Source organism: Asparagus officinalis, chromosome 4, assembly GCF_001876935.1.
Source record: "Asparagus officinalis chromosome 4, Aspof.V1, whole genome shotgun sequence".
NCBI classification, from domain to species: Eukaryota; Viridiplantae; Streptophyta; class Magnoliopsida; order Asparagales; family Asparagaceae; genus Asparagus; species Asparagus officinalis.
Window position 1 is genome coordinate 124429720 of NC_033797.1, and position 16632 is coordinate 124446351.

Sequence of the window (16632 nt, forward strand, 5' to 3'; positions counted from 1 at the left end):
GGAAGAAGGGGCTCCCTTCTTTTTCCAAAGATGAGAAGAAATTTTGAAGTTCGGAATTTTGCTTACTGAAGAAGAGCAGCGCCTAGACCTGCGGTGCTGCTGTTGCTCGAGGATCGTGCTGACGTGATCGAGGAGGAAGGGGGAATAAGAGCGGGCGGGCGGGCGAGTATAGACCGCCCATTTAGCGCCCGTTTAATATGATGTAAAATGGAGCCGCCCGATTAGGCCCATTTAATTAAATGGGTGGGTGTTGGGCAGGCCAAGTGATGGGCGAGCTAGGTGGGTAAATAGGTATGGGCTAAAATTGACTTCCCTATCTAAAAGAAAGTCATCAAAGTAGATAAACTGATATCATGAACTCTCAAGCATGATCACAACATGTGCTGGTCCTCCGAAGTGGACATTTCATGTGCGTCCACAACAACCCCCATAACCACCACATAGAAATCTTGTCTACCTATAGTACAAAATTGAGGCATTCAATAAATAAATTGAAATAATATCACCAAAAGCAAGATGAGGTTCAAGTAATCTTTCTTTAGAGGAAGATAAACATGAAAATCCAGCTCCCAAATTTTCAACTAAAACAAATCTAAATTCATAACAAAATCCAAAATTAGCATTTGTCCTACAACCAAAACTGCAAATTTTCACTAATCAATCGATCACACCCTCATTTTATCAGCTTAAAACAAAATTCCAACCTAAATGGATTACACCGCTAATCAACTTTTGATGTTTGTCTTCTTTTACGTTTAGAAGTACTCTCATCACCACTACCATCATCATGGATGCTAAATTGATCATTTAAAGACATGATAGCTGAAAAAACTAATATAATAGCACATCAATTTTGGGTAGCAAACACATAATAAAGGAGCTAAATTAATAGATTCTGTACTATACATACAGAGGACCAACTTGAGTGGAGATCAAGGGAAATTTGGAAATGGCCCTCAAAATTTCCATAGATTGTAAGAAGAGAGAGTACCTTTTGAGTTGGGTATTAAGAAAACCCATTTCCCAATTTGAAATCTTCTGAAAAAAATAAAATAAATGAGAATTAATGGTTAAAAAGATGTTACCTTTTGAGCTGCATTCAGAGAATCAGTGAGCTGCACGAGAGAAGCCGCAGCAGAATCCAGCCCTCTAATCAAAAGCACAAAATCTTCTCTAAATCGCTTCCCGCCCTCCGACTCAGCCCCATCCAACTGGAAATCCAAGCAAAACCCGGAATCAAAATTGGGTTTTTTCCTTCTTTTTCCAAAGATGAGAAGAAATTTTGAAGTTCGGAATTTTGCTTACTGAAGAAGAGCAGCGCCTGGGCCTACGGTGCTGCTATTGCTCGAGGATCGTGCTGACGTGATCGAGGAGGAAGAAGAGGCGGAGGCGGCGTCAGAGGCTCTAGGGTTCGAGAGGCAATTGAGGCGGCGGAGGAGGAGGCGGAGGAGGAATTGTGGTCGGGATTGAGGCGAAGGAAGAGCTTAGTTGCGGATTTTAGGGTCGGGATTGGGGTTTTAGGGTTTTGGTTTGGGGAATAAGGGCGGGCGGGGGGGAATAAGAGCGGGCGGGCGGGCGAGTATAGACCGCCCATTTAGCGCCCGTTTAATATGATGTAAAATGGAGCCGCCCGATTAGGCCCATTTAATTAAATGGGTGGGTGTTGGGCAGGCCAAGTGATGGGCGAGCTAGGTGGGTAAATAGGTATGGGCTAAAATTGACTTCCCTATCTAAAAGAAAGTCATCAAAGTAGATAAACTGATATCATGAACTCTCAAGCATGATCACAACATGTGCTGGTCCTCCGAAGTGGACATTTCATGTGCGTCCACAACAACCCCCATAACCACCACATAGAAATCTTGTCTACCTATAGTACAAAATTGAGGCATTCAATAAATAAATTGAAATAATATCACCAAAAGCAAGATGAGTTGATCCTCTTGAAAAATTAATAATAGACGTATAAACAGATAATATTGTATAATGCCAACTTTATTTTCAATACAGAGTACAGAAAAGAGTTGTCCAAAAGAGTCGGCAATAAACAGATAATCTTGTATTATGTGAACTTTATACTCAAAATGGAATACAGAAAAAGAGTTTTGTCCAAAAGAATCACCAATTTTAGCTCCTTATTAACCGAAAACATAAACCTATATACGCCTGTGACACCCAGAGTCAACAAGTTTGACACACATAAGACCGAAAACAGGCCATCTTTACACTCGTCTAGTGAGACAACATAATCTTCAGGGCATGACAAGGCAAGAAACTAGTTTATATTGATCTATATAGCGCTAAAGAAAAACACAGCAAGAATTCTACGAAGAGATGTAATCGACATCATTCTACGAAGAGATGTATTCGACATCACAAACTCGGTAGAGCTGCAATCGGAGGTGTCATAGTCGACGGACTATTATCCGTCCAATTCGTCTCGCCCCAGTGCCACAACATACTCTCCCAAAAACAGAACTTCTCATAGCAAATACTCAGCCTTGGATCAGTTATATTTCGTTTCCAATGCCCATCAGCATATTTTGCCTTCTCAGCCTGTCTCCGGTCCCACTCCAACCCCGCCTTCTGCTTCGACCGCAAAAGACAAAACCTCTGCAAATTCTCGGGCATGGCATCATGCACTCTCCACCACCGAGCATGAGCCACATCGCTCGCAAATTCTTGCAATATATCGATGTTCCAGTTACAATCATAGTCTCTGAAGCAGAGCCACGGCTTATATCCTAAGTAATGGAGAACATAGAGAATTGGTGGGTCAGCCCCAAATAACTGAATTTTCTTAGATTTCATTTCCTCCTCGTCGCCTACCCAAAAATTCTTTAGGAAGTTCATGTGCTTAGGAATTCGATGCCACCATGTGAATATCTCGTTTAAATATCCTTGATCTCCTCCATTGTAGGATTCTATCTCGTTGATGTGTTCCATTAGGAGATTGAAAGTACAGTTTGAGGGCTCGAGAACCATCACGCCCGAGTTGAAGAGGGTGGCATTGTTGCCAGTGGCGGTAATCTCTGGCATCGTGAATAGAAAATCGATGTTTCTCAAGATGAGGAGGTCGGCGTCAATGAAGATGATTTTGTCATAGTCAGTGAGCTGCCAGAGGCGGAATTTGCTGTAGTTCCACTCATTGTAGGCGTCGCGCTCGGCTTTCGGGTTTCGGATTCTTTGGATGCTTCGGACTTTCCAGCCGGCGGCTTGGAGGCCGCTTTTGTGGTGGTCGCTGATGGTGTTGTCGACTAGTATGACAAGGTCCTTAGTGGACCCCGCCGTACGAATGCTCTGAGCTGCGGTTATTGCACCACAGACATATATGTTTGCGGAGTGGAGGATGGTGGCGTAGGCTTCTCGGTGCTTTCGGGCATCAGAGAGTGGTCTCACTGTGCGGGAAGAAAGAAGAACCAATTGAAAGTTTCAGCTATATACTCAAAAAGATAAACCATGTAAAAATTTCGAAGGATGGAAAAAGGCAGAACAAAGGTATGATTAAATGAAAATATAGGTGATAAAGATGATAGGATTAGGAGGCAACACGATTGCAAATTTTCTACTGATATAAGAGGAAGAAACGAAAACGAACAAATGACTTTGCCATTTGTGTTTTCGTGTATATTTCGGCAAATTAGTATTTTGTAGGAATATGAACAAATAGAAGCATCAAGTACAGAAAAGGTGAAGCATAAGAGGAAAGTGCATGAAAATATATGTTATGAAGACTACCCTCCCTCTTGTACATAGGAAAATATATGTTATGAAGACTACCCTCTGTCTCTTACATGGGAAACACACTCAATGATATCATGCTGTCATATACCATCTACTCTTTAAAATACTGATCTCTATTGTAAAAAAATTGATAATCAGAACAATTTCTGAATGTCTTAAAATGCATGAAAATATATGTTATGAAGACTACCCTCCCTCTCGTACATACGAAACACACTCTCAATGATATCATTCTATGTCATATACAATATACTTTTATTTATTCTTTAATTGAAAACCATTGAATTTAAAATCACACATGGTGACGGGTCTCAAAACTGCATATGTGTTTATGAGTGGAGATTACTCTGAAGGACGCAGCTCATCTTTTGAAGGCAGGGAGTTAGGTGGTTTGCCAAGATCACCTGAACACTTAGCTTCAATTTATTGCTGTGTCTAACGAAATATTACAAACATATAAAATCATTTTTCCAGATAAGCATCATCAATTCAGTACCATAATTCCAAGCCATTACAAAAAGGATTTCCAACTCACGAATATGAAAAGCAACTTCTAAATCAAATAAATAATGTCTGCAAAGAACATGGTTGTCCCCATATCAGATTTTGAAGTTTCTTGTTAGGTGCTTCCTGATCTCAATCCTAATTTCCTGTGTAGATATCATCAAATTTTTGTGCGCTGTGATGTGTGTGTGTGTGTCTTAGCATGTGCCTGCCATGCCCCCAATTGAAGTTTTGCAAACCTTTCTTGCCGGATGCTACCTCACACAAATCCTAGACCCTCATCTCCAGCATGGATGCAACCAACATTATGTAGTTGCACGTCTATGTGTGCTTGATGGGCTGTTGGGTAGTTTTAATGACCAAGTTTGGATAAAGGATTTATATGAACAGATAAGCATCTGGATCACTTTATTTGGGAATGGATGAGTTTTCCTTAACAGAGCAAAAACATATCCAAACCTGTATCTGTAATTAGTAAACAGATTGGTGTGTTATATATGTCACATTTAGTCCATATCTAATCCATTCACCCCCCCTAACAACCATGCATTCTTGAAGGTGTATGCAACCTCCCATAATACACCTTGTGCATGACCATGTGAGTGTGCCTGAGCAGTGAGCATGTGTGTGTGTGCACGTCTTCGAGTTCATGTGTGCATCAATTTATGCTCTGTATGTGTGCATGTCGGCATGTGCGTGTGCGTGGGAAAGTGTCAAAATGCAATATCATGGAAAGATGGGAGAGTACAATGGACATTACGGATATAGTTATCTAAAGCCATAGAGGTTCAAGCCCTCAAGAAGGAAACATGCTAAAACAACATAATCTAGTGACCTACCTTTTTCGTTAAGAGGGATGGCAAGCTGGCAAGACCCAACAGGAAGCTTGAGCTTCTCCCTTAAAATCGACAAATCTGGCCTATAAAGCCAAGTGTCCTCATTCCTCACAACAAGGTTCTTGCAAGAAAATAAATTCGGGATTGGGAAGCAATCGGTCACAAAGAGAACATGTGCCTTATAACGGACATTACCAGAATCCGCAGCAAGCTTAGCTGCTGCAAGCTGCAAGTGAAACCGAGCAATATCTCTTGACCAATTCTTTGCGGTCCTATTACAGGGAAGCTTGACAGCAATAAGATCGAACTGAAACCCTTGAACTGACTTTGGCTCCGGAAGAGTTGGGCAAATGGGCACTTCTGATTCCTGCTCCTCATCGATCCATTCCGGATACAAGTCCTCCCAAGTTAGATTGCTTTTAGCATAGTCTAGATGCACTATAGAAGATTCAGCATGTGGTAATAGCTGCTGCCAGTTATTAACCTCCGCCACGTTAAAATTGAGTAGACCGAGCTTTAGCTTTCCTTTTGTTGCATCAAGATTTTCCATGGCTTTTGATATTTGGGTCCAATTGGTATCCAGATGAGATTCATATCGTGAATCTGAAATGGCTTTGTCCCAAATCCACCCAACATCAACCAGCCTGGACCTGCATTCAGTTAAGAGCAAAATAAGAAACAGGGATGTTTCAGATTTTAAATGTAAACAAGAAGAACTTTGTTTCCTCCTTCCAAGCAAAGTTTAGGGGTAATATAGGATTCCTTGAGGAGATTTTGGTACAAGCTCGAATCAAGAGAAAGAAAGTTGCTAGAAGAATAAGGCAGAGAGACTGCTACCAAACCAAAACTCCACATAACTTGGGAGATCATAAATATTTTGGGAATATCCAAATTAGAAAAATATTGGAGGATTTAACTAATTTTATTATATAAGCCAAGTAACTGAGTAGCTAAAAGCAGAAGACTGGTAGAGCTCACCGTTTCCCAGAATGCAGGACATGGTCATTATTAACTGCTGGAGAGCAGAGAAGTGTTAAAAGTGTGCCACATGTTATAATAAAAAGGACAAGTTTCAGTGAACGGAATTTGCAGCTTTCGATTCTCTCAGGGATAGCAAATGTCAGTTTTTCTGCTTCTTTAAAGTCTCTGCGCCTTTGGTGCCTTCTTTTGTTTGCTTCATCACTGAATCAGGCAAAAATTCATGGAACAAATCAACGTCTTGACATGGGACATATAAAAAAACTAAACCAATGAAAGCAAATATATGACAACTGATTAATGAGTCAGCTTAGTAATATCATATACAGAATGAAAATGATGTAGTAGTAGAGAAAATGAAAAGTACTCAAAGCACTGATCTCCCAGTTTATACCTCTGTGTATATGAACTGATAAACGTCCTTATATTGCACAAGCATAGAAAAGATGCATATATACAGAGATATAGCTGCAGGATACCACCTAAACATTGCCTTAAACAAAACTTGTCAATTTGATATGCTCAATCCTTTTAGATTACAATATAAAAGACATGTCACATCCTCTTTGGTTTCATGTTTTCAGGAATAACACAGGCAATAAGGATGGATTCTGATACACAAAGGAGAATAGATGATTGTATTAAGCCAAAATTCACAAACAGGTGCACCCTGTTGGCTCATTCAGTAGGTCCTAGCTACGATAAATCAAGTATGAGAACCAATCATTCCAATGGCCTATTTGTGGATGTTTGCGTTTCTTTGTGAATTTGTTTGCATTTTTTGGGCTCAAACTGCAGTGAGCTTTTCTTGGGGCCTTTGGGCCAATAGCAACATTCCCATTGGTGCAAGGGTTCTCACGCAAACTGTTAGGCACAACTTGGTCCATGTGGTTTTAGCATGAAGTTGGGATTGTGCTTTACCAAACAAAAAAGGGAGGAGAGTTATTTAGGATTTCTCCCTGACCTCAAGGAAATAGAAGCTTAACAATATCACAAATTATGCGGGAAGAACCATATTTCTTAATTCACAAGAAAACCTGTTGATTATGGCTTGCACTGAAGCTAACGGAATCCAACTGACTTTGGTCATATGTCAGTCATGGATACAAATTTGATAGTTTTGATAGTTTGAAACTGATGTCGGTCAATAAAAGACGGAGAGAAAGACCATCATCAGTGAAGGTGTAATACCCCAACCCTTGAGAGGGTGATGTGATTAGTATTGATAGATTTGATTGGAATACTCATACCACCAAGATGCATCTTCTTTTCGGGAACCCAACTCCTAGAAACTTCAAAGTTAAGCGTGCTTGGCCTGGAGAAATTCTAGGATGGGTGACCCCCTGAGAAGTTTTCCAGGGAGCGCGTGAGTGAGGACAAAACGTGCTAAAAAGACACGTGGTGATTTGTGAGGCCAGTCCATCAGATCTAATAGCGTACCGACTCCGGGATTCAGGAGCGAAGCGTTACAAATGGTATCAGAGCAAAGCCAACCGGAATTGTGAGAGCTAAATGCTATGCGGCGCAAAGTGCTACGTCAAGAGGACGGGAGCCACCTCTTGAGGTCGTAGGTTTGATTGGACCCTTGAGAGGGTGATGTGATTAGTATTGATAGATTTGATTGGAATACTCATACCACCAAGATGCATCTTCTTTTCGGGAACCCAACTCCTAGAAACTCCAAAGTTAAGCTTGCTTGGCCTGGAGAAATTCTAGGATGGGTGACCCCCTGGGAAGTTTTTCAGGGAGCGCGTGAGTGTGGACAAAACGTGCTGAAAAGACACGTGGTGGTTTGTGAGGCCAGTCCATCAGATCTAATAGCGTACCGACTCCGGGATTCCGGAACGAGGCGTTACAGAAGGTCTCTGAAGTAAAAGTCGCGGGATAATAGACGTAGAGTGATGTCAGTCAAGTTCCCTTTTAAATTTAAGCTACTTACTTTTCGACAACGGACGTGAGACTGTCATCAGTCCAAGTCCTTGTGTTGTTCATAGATTTAGATTCACGTTTTGACTAGAATTCAGTTTGGGATTTATTAGGAGAACTTTGTACGGAATAAACTCTATTTACCTAGGGTTTCACAGTCAGGGAAATATATTGTGGAAAGGGAGAACATTAAGAAAGGAAGAGTGCTCTTGTGAGGGATATCCGAGAGAAGAAGAGTAATTATATTTTTCTTTCAAGATAGTAAAGATCTCCTCTCTTTTCTCCCATGAATGTAAGCACATTGCCGAACCATGTTAAACCTCTTGTTGTGTTTGTTGTGATTGGTCTGATTGTTTGCATGTTTGACCTTAGCTCATCATAAGGTTTCACCCAAAATCTCAACAAAAGTACAAAAGTCTACACCACAACCCCAGTCCTTCGTTTCAAGGCTAGCTCGATCTATCTCTGACTTTAACCTTTTTTTTCCTCTGACCTTAACCTTTGTTTACAACAATGAAAGATTTTTATAGAGCTCTATCATATAGCCCTGACTCCTCATAGTTTGAATAGGAAACAAACTTCTTATCATAATAAGACTCAACCCCCTAATCATGATAGAACGCAATGTTGCGAAATTAAAACCGTGTGGCTAATGTATGCCGCCCAACAAATGGAACCGTGTGATCTAGTAGATTGCGACCTCAATAGAACTTGTAAGCAAACACACAAAATTGACAAAACATAGCAATAAATCAAGATAAATTCACAAGGTTCGGCCCAAAAGCTCTTACAACCGCAGATGGTGGGGAGATGGATTCACTATGTGAAAATTAGAGCACAACTACAAATTTCAATCTCTCTAATCCTCTTCTTTTGAGACCTAGAATAGAATAGATCTATAATTTATTCTTGCTTCCACTTCTCTCTCTTCTCATTTGGGGTTATGTTACAATAGATAGTGAAATTGAAAAATACACCTTACCGATACCCCTTTGACCTCCGAACAAACTGAAATAAAGAGAGAACACTCATAAACCCCAAATTGGCTCTGATTACGATTCTCACTATGAAGCATACACTTTTGGTGCTTCTCTACTCAAGGTCCCTTAGATAGATATTCACCGTGTTCTTACCTGGTGTACCCCCCACGACCAGTGTTAGATTACAGTGTCAAATTACATTGATGGTATTTAAGCATAACTCAAAATATCAAAATTATGTGTTGGAATACTCTTCAAGATGAAGTATGCTGGATTCCTCTTTGTATCAGTCTTTTTAAGAATGATTCCCCCTCCTCGATCAATATAGTCTCATCAACATGTTTGGTTCTTGAATGGAACACATGGTCACTCTCCAAATGAATAACACTTGGCTATTACAATGAATAGTAATGTTAGAAATTTTATGAAGATTATTTGCAGAACTAAATACAAGAAACAAATAACGGCACTAACGAAAATATCACACGTAAGCAAACACCAAAATTTAACGTGGTTCGACAAATCGTACCTATGTCCATGGGGCAATACAGAGAGAAATATTCCACTATGAATCAAAAGTACAAATCCTCAAAGCTACTGTTGACATATTAGTATGTGTAGGAGGTTAATTGTAAGTATGTAGGAGCCTATATAAGCCCAAGAGATTTCAGTAATTAGATAAGTTTTTCAATAACAATATGGTATCAGAACCTAGGCCAACCCTAACCCTAACCCTAGCCGCCCTCAAAGCTACGGTTGACATATTAGTATGTGTAGGAGGTTAATTGTAAGTATGTAGGAGCCTATATAAGCCCAAGAGATTTCAGTAATTAGATAAGTTTTTCAATAACAATATGGTATCAGAACCTAGGCCAACCCTAACCCTAACCCTAGCCGCCTGGGCGCTCCTGGGCGCCGGACTTGACGCCCAGCGCTTAGACGCCTAGGCGGGCGCCTAAGCGGTTTCTGGGCGGTTTTTTTCTTCTGGGCGGTTTTTCTTTTTTTAATTGTGATACTTGAAATATATATACTCAATCACAACGCATAAATACAAAAATACCAACACATATGCTATCCAAACTATAATAGTCAATCAAAGATGCATACATACTAAATGACAAGACATATAATATCCAATAACTAAAAGTTTATGTCCCAAAATATCAGCAAAAAGATAGTCAAACAGGAATAGTCTAGATGTAATATAATGAATTAGCAATATGCATCTAATCAAATGTCATCATCAAGCATCATCATCATCATGAAGTTCCTCCTCTACTCGCATACTTTTTCATTTGAAATAGGAAAATTAAACTTAAACAATTAAACAAATAAACTTAACAATTAAACTAAATATGATATAAATATATTAAGTTGACATGTAATAAATTATAAATGCATAATGACAGTCATAGGTGGTTAGGTGCAGTTAATTTCCTTAAGCTTGAAACAATAAATCTCAACTTCGCTAGCCTGCTAAATTGAAGAACATATAATAAAAAATCCTCACAAGTAATAAGAATCTACCAAACATGAAACATCAGCGGATTAAACTTACTATCTCTCTTAAACAGTTAAACATACAGAAAATTCAAGAGATTTAGGGACGTTACCTTTCCAATCAACACAGATTTTACCTTTCCAATCAATCAAGACAGATTTCTCTTAAACACAAGCCAAAAAATCAAGCAACCCACACCTGGAAGCAACAGACACAAGTAAGCAACCCAATTTCCCTAAAAATTATCAACACAACCGAACCCAAGTTAATGAGAACCGAATCTGCTTAAGAGCACAGCCGAACCCAAAAGTTTGAAGTCGTGTTTTACTTACAGGTTGAAGATGAGAACGCAAGTCCAGCATGAGGATGAGATCGACGAGCTCGAAGTTGGAGATGAGAACGACGAGCTCGAAAATGAGCTCCCAGGTTGAAGACGAGCTCGAAAGTCCAGCACGAGGTTGAAGGCGAGCTCGAAAGTCCAGCACGAGATCGAACTAGGGTTTTGGCGGAGATCGAAGACGAAGCTCCAGCACGAGACCGAACTTGGGTTGAGATCGAAGACGAAGCTCCAGCACGAGATTGAAGATGAGCTCGAAAGTCCAGCACGAGGTTGAAGAAGAGCTCGAAACGCCAGCGGCCAGCACGAGATCGAAGCGACGAAGACGATTTTTGATTTTTTTCCTTTTGCTGGCGGCGTCGGTGAAACCGTAAGAGATTTAGGGATAGATTTTTTTACTTTTGAGTTTGGGTTTTGGGTTTTGGGTTTCGGGTTTTGTTTTTGGGTTCGGGTTCTTGGGAGCGCCCAGCGCTTTTTTTGGGCTGGAATTTTGAAGCGGCCCGTGTAATCGGCCCGTTTAGCCCTGGGCGGCCGCCTAGGCGCTCGCAGCGCCTAATCGCGGCCGCCCAGGGCATTTTGGAACGCTCTGGGCACCGCCTCCGCCTAGGCGGGCGCCTAGGCGGCCGCCCAGAGCGTGTTTTACAACACTGGTCAGATCTATACCATAACAAAATGGGATCGCGGAGAAGGATCTTGCCGTGATGTGGAAGTTCCAGATCTGGGTGTGTAGCTTGTTAGATTCCCTCAACATATCAATCCTAGAACTGATGAGAAGAAGAGTATATCCCACGTTGTTGAGATATATCACTTTCGATTCTTGTTTCCTTTGAGAAACAAGGATTCAATTAAGATCTTACTCTTGTTGTGCAGCAGAAGTATTGCCGAAATTGTCACTGCACACAACAAGGGTTCGAAGAGAAGAAGGAGAACAGGTGTTTGATCTAGAGCCTGATCGATGGAGGAGATCATCAAGAAATTGAACCCTGCGGAGGTCTCAAACTTTGATGCAGCTGATGAAGTTATCAGGTGGTGAGAGCGCGACAAGGCCACCGATAAAGTTGGAGCTTCTACCCATCGATCTGAAGCTTGATTGACCAGCTACTTACCTGAGTTGGTCACGGCAGGTGAGATACACCATTGCAGGGAGGAACCTGAAAGGGTACTTGACAGGAGAGAAAACAGAGTCGGCTGAAGGCTCGACGGGAAGAGATGAGTGGAAGTCCACTCATATGTTGGTATACGTCTGGCTCCTCAACTCATTGGTCCAGTCGATCGCCGTCACAGCAGATGACATCGAGAAGGTGAAGGATGTCTCACAGAGTTGAGGAGGACCTATGATGGGGTGGAGAAAGTAAAGTCAAGCCTTCCTTGAAAAGTCATTAATAAAGGTGACAAAATATTCCACTACTCTGTGAGACCATAAGGGTGTCGGTCCTCATGCATCCTAATGCATGTAATAACAGACTCCCTTGCTCTTGTGAGTTTCTTTTAAATTGGATCTTGTGGTCTACCAAACATGCCATACTTAAAAATTTTCAAACATGTATCCCTTAACACCTTTAAGCAGCGCCTCAAGTGCAACTCTTGCTGTCCTTGGGCACTTACATAGTCGAGCCTCATATACCACAGGTCCACAACTTAGTGTCGTCTTTGTTGCTCTCGTCACTGGCTGCTGCAGCCCCTCTGTTAATTGAGTTGCCAAGCAATTTGTACAAGCTGCGTACCTTCTACCCTTCATAACCACCATAGCACCCTTTCACACATTTAAAACTCCACCTTCAGCTCCATATCGACATCCCAAATTGAGGTTACATAAGGAAAGAGTAGAAGATAATTATAATGAACATTTTAATCCACTTTATGTTGAGAAGATAAACAGAGAGCAGATTATGATTTGTAAATAATGTCAAATAAAAAGTTACAACAAAAACCTATAAAGAAAAGAGAACAATGGAGGATCTATTCTGGTCATAGAAGAGAAGCACTCACCAAAGCAAGAAATGAGAAACAAAGATATCAAATGGAATGTCAAAAGATCAAAATGAAAAAGAAAATAAAAACGATTGAACAAATAAATAGGAAAGATTGAACAAAGATAACCAATAAACCTGCTGAGTAGCAAAATATGTTGCAGAGAAGCCTAATTTCCCCGAATTACAACACCTTAGCGAATTTTACCTTACACTTTCCCAATCTACGTATAAATGACCAATGAGGACATAAAAGGAGATAGATAATGGTAAAAGTATCAAGAGCTAGTCCGCTCATATTGTCAATGAATGAAATAGATAATCAGCCCAAACAAGAAATGAAACTTGTAGTCCGAAATTCTTCAAACAAGAAAGTAACCATTGACCACATGTAGAATAAGATGTACACGAAATCAGAAATATCCTCACTTTCCCTTTCAAGTCCAACAAAGTCATAATTGACAGTCAAAATCTGCTACTTAAAGGCAAAAACAAATTAAAAATCAAAGAGCTAGAGAATCAAAGAACTCACAAAGATCCCGTGGTTCGATGCCTCGCCTCGGCTGAATTCGGAGACAGACCCATTGTCCCTCTCATACCAAGCCCACCACAGCAGCAAGGGAAGTCCTCATCTGATCCCCAATTTCTACAGTCAACCGTACTCATGTGAGAATGTGCAATACGCTCGAATTAATAAATCAAACTTTTAACAACGAGAAACATATAATAACATCACCAAGATTATATTAACATCAAAATCTGAGTGAGAACCTCCAACCACCCAAAACTAAATCGTGGGAAGTACAGCAAACACTAATCTATGCAAGTGTATTATAAGGCAACCAATAGAATATGAGTCAACGGAGAGAAACTTCACCCTGGTGATGTTTATAATCTAAGCAAGTAGGTGATGCAATAAGTTCAATCTTGATTGACCCAGACGACCCAAAGGAAGAAAATAACCATTAAACTCTACTGAAGGATGATGCCCCAAAACCCAGAACTAAAACAGGGAAAACAGCAAGCAAAATGGCACAAAAATGCCGAAAACCCCAATGAAGAGCAACAAACAAGGAAAACCCAGGTGAGAAATCAAGCTGAAATTTCAAAATAGAAACGAAAAAGTTACCAGATTTTGAGGGTCGTTGCATGTTCTTCCTCTTTCATTGTCTTTTTATTTCTGTTTAACTTTCTCTCGGAGATATATTTGGGAGATATATTTCGGAGAAATCGGTACGAGTGTAAGAAATTTTGGAAGCTTAATTAAAGGCTTCCAAGCTGCGTGCCAGTGAGCGAATTAATGCAGGTGGGGATTAACGAGGGAGACTAATTAATTATTTATTTGTAAGCAGTGGAAATCTCGGGATACTGCTCTTTTGTGGGACCATTGATAATCGTTGTTTAACTAAATTTTTATAGCTGAAGGGGGTGAAAGTGAAATGTAAAAATATGTCGAGTTTTTTACACTATTGACAGAGAAAATATTTGTATTTACGGTTTGAGTAAATCCAAAGTGAAATAACAAAGTAAATGTATTTGCATGAATACTTTCAAGAATATTAATATTGAACTTCAACTAATGTACACTGATTTTTGTAATTTCATGTGTTTGATTAAGAGCTAATACATGTCAAGTTTTTATCCTAAGCTAACTTTGGTTACCGAAACACCTTATTAGAACTTGAATTGCACTCATTTGAAAGAATTAGCCTTCCCTTGGCCAAAAAAATATTTTTGAAAGAGGGCATTTGAAAGATCTTGTAAAACTAGTAAATTGTAGGTGAACTGGATTTCTGGATGGTGGTGAAAATGGATCTGTTATATGGAAATTATATGGGTTTTGCTCCAGAATTAAAGCTCACAAGTCTTGTTGATGTTAGATGGGTTTCATTAAGGAATATGTTCAGTTTTGTTCCTTTTGGTTGTCGTGTTAGTTCTAGTTTAGTTATTGTTAGTTATAGCTTATATCCTGTTAGTTCTTGTACGTATCGTGTTAGTTCTATTTCGTGCCCACGTTATTTTTAGCACAAGTGTTGTTTCAAGTTGCTATGTTAGTTCCAGTGTAGTTATTGTTAGTTCTAGCACATATCGTGTTAGTTCTAGCACATCTCGTATTAGTTCTACTTCGTGCCCGCGTTATTTCTAGCACATATCTTGTTAGTTCTAGCATATATCCTGTTAGTTATTGTTAGTGGTAGCACATATCCTGTTAGTTCTAGCACATCTCCTGTTAGTTCTACCCCATGTTAGTTCAAATTTACGCCATGTGCGTTCTAATTCATAACGTGTTAGTTCTAATTTATACCGTGTTAGTTCTACCTGCACCCATGTTAGTTCTAACAGAGGTCATCTTAGATCTACCTAGGATCATGCTAGTTCTGATTTATGTCATGTGAGTTCTAGTTTCTACACCCATGTTAGTTCTAACTGAGGTCATATTAGTTCTACATGGGGTCATGCTAGTTCTGATTTATGCCATGTGAGTTCTAACTTATGCTCATGTTAGTTCTAGTTTCTTCCATGTTAGTTCTAATTTACATCATGTTAGTTCTAGATACGCTCATGTTAGTTCTAGCCGTATTCATGTTAGTCATTATTTGGGTCATGCTAGTCTTAGTTGGCGTCATGTTAGATAAGAATTGGGTCACGTTATTTCTAATAAAGGTCGGTTAGTTCTACCTCATGTTTGCATCTCATGTTAGTCCTATTGCATCTCATGTTAGTTTGGTCTAGTCTAGTTCTAATTTATGCCTTGTTAGTTCTAATTTTAATGCTTAATGTATTTGCTACAGCTTTGATATTACGTGATGACGGGCATAAAAAATATGCCTACGTTGACAGCACCAGACCTCCAATGACAAATTGGGCATCATAGGATGTCAAAGTCCAATCTATGAGGGTGAGGACCATTGCATCTAGTATAATTGTTGGTTATAGTGGCTATGTTAGTTATATCATAGTTATTGTCACTTCTACTTGCTACCGTGTTAATTCTAGCTGCACACATATTAGTTCTGCCTCCAGCTAGCGTTAGATCTAGTATAAGTGTTAGTTATATTATCTATGTTAGTTCTAGTTGAGTGATTGTTAGTTCTAGCGGTTCTCATGTTAGTTCTAGTTGTTCTCGTGTTAGTTCTACCTCCAGCTAACTTAAGTTCTAGGGCAAATATTGGTTCTTTTGCCTATGTTAGTTCTAGCGGAGTTATTACTAGTTTTAGCTATTGTGGGGTTAGTTCTAACCGTTATTTTTTGACTGTTGGTGTGTTTGAAAAAACAATCTTCTTTGATTGGTACTTGATAATCATATTTTTATTATAATTTTATACTATCATTATCTATTTTTAATGAATAAATATGTCACTAATAATTGTTTTTATCTTTAATTGCAGGTTAATAAAGAATAAATCCCAAAATCTCTTCTCTCAACAAAAGCCCATGAAGAATACAAGCAAAGGCCCAAAGTTTAAGCCCAAAAGCCCAAAGGAAAGAAGAAAAACTGCGGCCAACAATTGGAGAAGCCTGCGCATCGATGCCGGCATCGATGCCCGCATCGATGCCGACGAGAGTCTGTTATGCATCTAAGGCTAATATTTAAGGGTTTTGGATAAGAATTCAATCTAATGGCTCACATTCATTGATGTTTGCTATAAATAGGGATCGAGAATAAGAGGTTAAGGGTATAAAAATTTTTGTAACTCCATTCGGAGATATATTTAGGAGATTGATTGGCTCGCTAAGAAATCACTAAGAAAATTTGGAAGCTTTTAAAGGCTCCCAAGCTGCGTGCCAGTGAGCGAATTAATGCAGGTGGGGATTAACGAGGGAGACTAATTAATTATATATTTGTAAGCATTGG

General features: G+C 39.7%; 1 protein-coding gene across 1 annotated transcript; it reads right to left on the bottom strand.

Moving 5' to 3' along the window:
- On the bottom strand, nucleotides 2038–14068 carry LOC109838081 (UDP-glucuronate:xylan alpha-glucuronosyltransferase 1-like). The gene is made up of 5 exons (XM_020406551.1): nucleotides 13906–14068; nucleotides 13309–13422; nucleotides 6063–6266; nucleotides 5088–5734; nucleotides 2038–3398 (listed from the first exon to the last, which is right to left on the bottom strand). The coding sequence occupies exons 2-5, from the start codon at nucleotides 13371–13373 to the stop codon at nucleotides 2374–2376; spliced, it is 1941 nt and encodes a 646-aa protein (XP_020262140.1). The 5' UTR covers nucleotides 13374–13422; nucleotides 13906–14068; the 3' UTR covers nucleotides 2038–2373.